The sequence below is a fragment of the Nematolebias whitei genome, chromosome 18 (genome assembly GCF_014905685.2).
Source record: "Nematolebias whitei isolate Nwh7 chromosome 18, NemWhi1, whole genome shotgun sequence".
Lineage (NCBI taxonomy): Eukaryota > Metazoa > Chordata > Actinopteri > Cyprinodontiformes > Rivulidae > Nematolebias > Nematolebias whitei.
The window spans coordinates 38,161,534-38,165,623 of NC_056515.1; the positions used below are offsets into that span (position 1 = coordinate 38,161,534).

The 4,090-nt window shown below is 48.2% G+C and overlaps 1 protein-coding gene across 1 annotated transcript in view; it reads right to left on the reverse strand.

Annotated features, from left to right (window-relative positions):
- Window positions 1-4,090, reverse strand: part of akna (AT-hook transcription factor) — a 17,317-nt gene that overhangs the window by 8,182 nt on the left and 5,045 nt on the right. The window contains exons 6-15 of the mRNA XM_037692072.1: window positions 3,126-3,276; window positions 2,988-3,049; window positions 2,839-2,898; window positions 2,640-2,758; window positions 2,434-2,557; window positions 1,793-1,941; window positions 1,529-1,657; window positions 1,116-1,338; window positions 550-656; window positions 193-428 (exon numbers count right to left, since the gene is read on the reverse strand). Of these exons, the coding sequence (XP_037548000.1) occupies window positions 193-428; window positions 550-656; window positions 1,116-1,338; window positions 1,529-1,657; window positions 1,793-1,941; window positions 2,434-2,557; window positions 2,640-2,758; window positions 2,839-2,898; window positions 2,988-3,049; window positions 3,126-3,276 (1,360 nt within the window). The remainder of the gene's footprint in view (window positions 1-192; window positions 429-549; window positions 657-1,115; window positions 1,339-1,528; window positions 1,658-1,792; window positions 1,942-2,433; window positions 2,558-2,639; window positions 2,759-2,838; window positions 2,899-2,987; window positions 3,050-3,125; window positions 3,277-4,090) is intronic.

Consider the following 4,090-nt stretch of genomic DNA (forward strand, 5'->3'; position numbering starts at 1 on the left):
AAAGCTAAATGCTTCAAAAAGCTAAATGCTTCAAAAAGCTAAATGCTTCAAAAAGCTAAATGCTTCAAAAAGCTAAAGTTGCACCAGTACCAAAAGCCACAGCAGGATTGTCCTGAAAGAGCCGAACGTTTTGATTCATGATTTGACGAAAGAGAAAATAGAAGAAAAATGGATGACGTAAACGGGACTCACTCTCGGAGCCGGGCTCCCTGGTTCTGCTGCCGGCTCTGGTCTGTCTCTGTCCCACGCAGCGCTGAGGGGAGCAGGAGAAGGTGCGTCTCCTCTGGCCCGGTCGGGTCCTCCGCGGCTGGTTCGGGTCGAGCTGGGGACCAACTGGGGGCTCCTGAGCTGTGTGGCTGAGCGACAGAGGGGGAGGAGCCAAAACTAGATGAGGTGAGGAGGCGTCTGCGTCCCGAGGAAGCGAGTCCCTGAAGGACAAATGTCCAACGAAGACAGGAAACGACCCGTCAGAAGCTCCAAACGACCGAAGGATCTCGCCTCATGTGCGCTTCACGGTAAATAAATAAAAAGCTGAGTCGGACTTCTCACCTCTCTGCCGCTCTCCGGTGGAGGAGACCCGGAGCTGCTGCAGGAGTCGGACGGCTGCTTTCAGAACCGACGAACCCGCTGTCCGTCTCAGGAGAGACGAGCCCGTCCTGGAAAACAGAAACACTCATCCTCCGCTCGGCTGCTCAGACAGTTATCGTGGAAGCCGTCAGTCACAACTTCAACTTTAAAATAAGTAATTTATCATGAATCATTTAAATTTAAGACAAAATGAACGACACAAAGACGAGTGAACGGATAAAATCAAGTTCTGCAAATAAACCGTTTCCTTGGTTTCCTTTCAGTACAAACAAGTGATTCATGGGCGCGTTCTGGTTCTTTTATGTTTAGCAGAACAATCAAGAGTCAGACAAACTTAATGGATACCAGAAAAATAGATCAACACCTTTAAGAAAGGCACTTTGTTCTGTTTGTTACAGTTTGACTCAACAATGAACCCGGGAACGACCAAAAACATCCAAACAGCCGGATGAGCTAAAAGAACCGTCTCCAATTATAAACGGGCTCGTAGTTGGTGGCAGTTGTTCAGGGCAGGGGTCAGAACGGACCTGAGGCAGGACCCTCCTGGTCCCGGTTTGAGCCTTGGAGCTCCTCCGGTCTGATGTGGTCTCAGCCAGGCTGCTCAGGCTGCTGCTGTGGGACCTTCTCAGCTCCAACCTCCGCCTGCTGCGAGCAGGAAGACCCGGAGCGACGGAGGACGGGCCGACCCGGGAGCAGGATCGCTGTTTTCTGGCGCAGACCGGAGAGTCCTGGTCCGACTCGACTCTCCTGCTGGAAACAAGAAGCGGGTCCAGTTAACGGGACTCGGGCAGAACTGACACCAGTTAAAAACATCAGACGTCACAGACTTCCTGTTCATTTCCCACAGCTTCACGGATGACATCAGAGCTGTTTGTTTGTCAACAGCAGCTTGTAAACAAACACGTCTGTAAACTGCAGTTTGTTTTCTCTGAGGACGAACCTCTGAGAGGGAGTTTTTACCGCCTGGTGGTTTCCTGTTCTTCGACGGCTCTGCTCCTCTTCCTCACTGCCCGGCTGCACCGAGGCCTTTAAATCAGGAGAGGAGGGAACAGGAGGAAGAGCCTTTGATCTTTGGAAGCAAAAGGAAAGAAACATTATTTATCTTTAAACAATTTAAAAACCCTGAAGATCCTCAAACAGTGACTGATGTTCACACTAGTTGAGTTGTGAGGGATTAAAAAAGTTTAAAGTATAAAAAACTCACAGACTTCCTGTTTTGGTCGAGTCCGAGTCAACGCAGGCGTTGGGTCTGTATGAGAACGATACGAGAGTTTCTTCATCCTCCTCCTCCTCCTCCTCGGTCTTCTCCCGGGCTGAGCTCGGCTCTGCAGGATCAAACGGCGCCGGCAGAATCTGTGACGAGACCAAGTAAAAACACAACAACCTGTATTTAGTTACATTTTTAACACGATGCAGTCTAAATGTGTTTATAAAACCTAAAGGTGGAAGGGTGATCATGTTTTTACAGCGTGTCTTTCTTTGTTAGCAAAATAAATCATGAACAGCAGAATGAGTTCTATGGAGACTTGCAGGAAGTTTTCATCGGGTTGAGATGGCTGCATCAAAGATATCCCCCTATAAAAAAGGCTATAACTCAATATACAGACATTGAGGTAGAACTTGTGGTGGTAGTAGCTGAGACTGATCCTCAACGTAACCTGAGGGCTACCGGATCACGCAGGGCCTCGTCATGAGACTGTCCAAGTTCTTTTTGAGGTTTGAACAAAACGGTTCTGTCATTTCTCGACATGCAGTAAAATGATTTGAGGTCAAGATTCTGGCATGACTATTCCTTTAAGGGTTGCAGGATTATTTAATCCCAGAATGTAAAGACGAAGGTTGGACCTGTGGACGAGTGACAGTTGGTTCCTCCTCTGACGATGAAGAGGATGGAGGTGGAGGAGAGGTTTGCTGCTCCTTCAGCTCCTCCACACGCAGCTCGCACTGGAAGATCAGACCCCCCAACTCCCTGAGAGCATCACAAACGTTCAGAACATCAAGAACTTTAATCCACGAACAGAACAAGCAAAATCTGGTTTAATCTGGTTCACCGTTCGGCGTCGAACCGGCAGTCTTCGGCTCCTCGCTGCTGAAGGAGTTTGTGCTCGTCGCAAGCTAAAAGGTAGCTCCTTCCTAAAGAGTTCAGCTCCTCAGAGAGCTGAGAGACACCCTGAAGAGTCATCAGATTAACGAGAATAAACATGGCTGAACTGCTGGGATTACATCTTAAACTCAGATTGTTGTTCTTACCTCCGTCTTTTCACAAGGTGACAGTTTTTCACTCCTCAGGAGATCCTCAAAGGATTGCAGCTGATAAAAATAATCCACATTTTCTGTAGATTTTTTTAATCCCTCCATCAGATGTTGATAATTTTAATCTGAGTTTGAGTTCCTGTTACCTGCTGCAGGAACGTCTCAGTCTGCCTGAGCAGCTGCTCTTCCAGCGGGGGCCTTGAAGGATCTGAGATTCCAGCGGAGAGTTATTGAAAATAATCGCCTCACGACAAAACGAACGTTACGAGAGTCTGAAACTTTACCCTGAGGAACGCCGTTTGGACCAGGACGACCCGGCAGAACCTCCGCCCTCTGAGCCGCAGCCAGATCCAGCTCCAGGAACTTTGAGGCGTGGTGGTTCAGTCCTGAACGAACCGAGGCTCTGGTCTCTGGAGGGTCAAAGTTCAGGTTTACCTGAGGGACGCCAGAAAACAAAGCACACGATTGACAAGGTGTCTGTTAGCAAAATATCTCATGAACAACTGGACTTAATAGATGAGCAGCTGATTGACTTTAAGAAGGAAAACTTTGAGGCGTAGCGATCGGCTGGATTTGTGTGGTTCGTGTTTTTTCTACATTCTTCTGAGTGTTTCATCCTTTAGGACGTTTCCTGCGTGGGTTTTCTTCAACAACAAACATTTTTCAAACTTGCACCATTTCTGCTCTGAAAAGGCCGAATACGAGCCGGAGAGCACGAACAGCTTCGGTTCATCTTAACCCAAAAGAAGAATCCGACGAACATTGAAAAGCTGCGAGGAACGGCTCCTGATCCAGACTAAATCACATCTTGTGTCACAGAACACGGGGATTTTAATAAGAAGTATGTTTCTGATTAAAGAAAAGTTTGGGGTTGTAAATGTAAAGGAAGTGAACTGAACGTGGAGCCAGACGGTGCTGACGGAGGAGCCAGAAACAATCAGTTCACTTTTCAAACTCCTGCCTCTGAGCGCGTTTCCACTGATGTCGTTATAGTTTTGCGTTCGTCTGGATCGAACTGGTTCAGTCCGGCTCCCTGACGAGAGGCGAGCTGTGGACGTTCAGTTCTGCCCGTTGCACCCAGCCACACCTGACCCGCTGGCCCACAAACCAACTAGATGTAAATAGTTCTTCCCGTCTTGCTAGCGTCTGCTCATTCACTTCCTGTCTGAGCAGCAGATCATTCACTTCCTGTCTGAGTGTCTGATCATTCACTTCCTGTCTGAGCAGCTGATCATTCACTTCCTGTCTG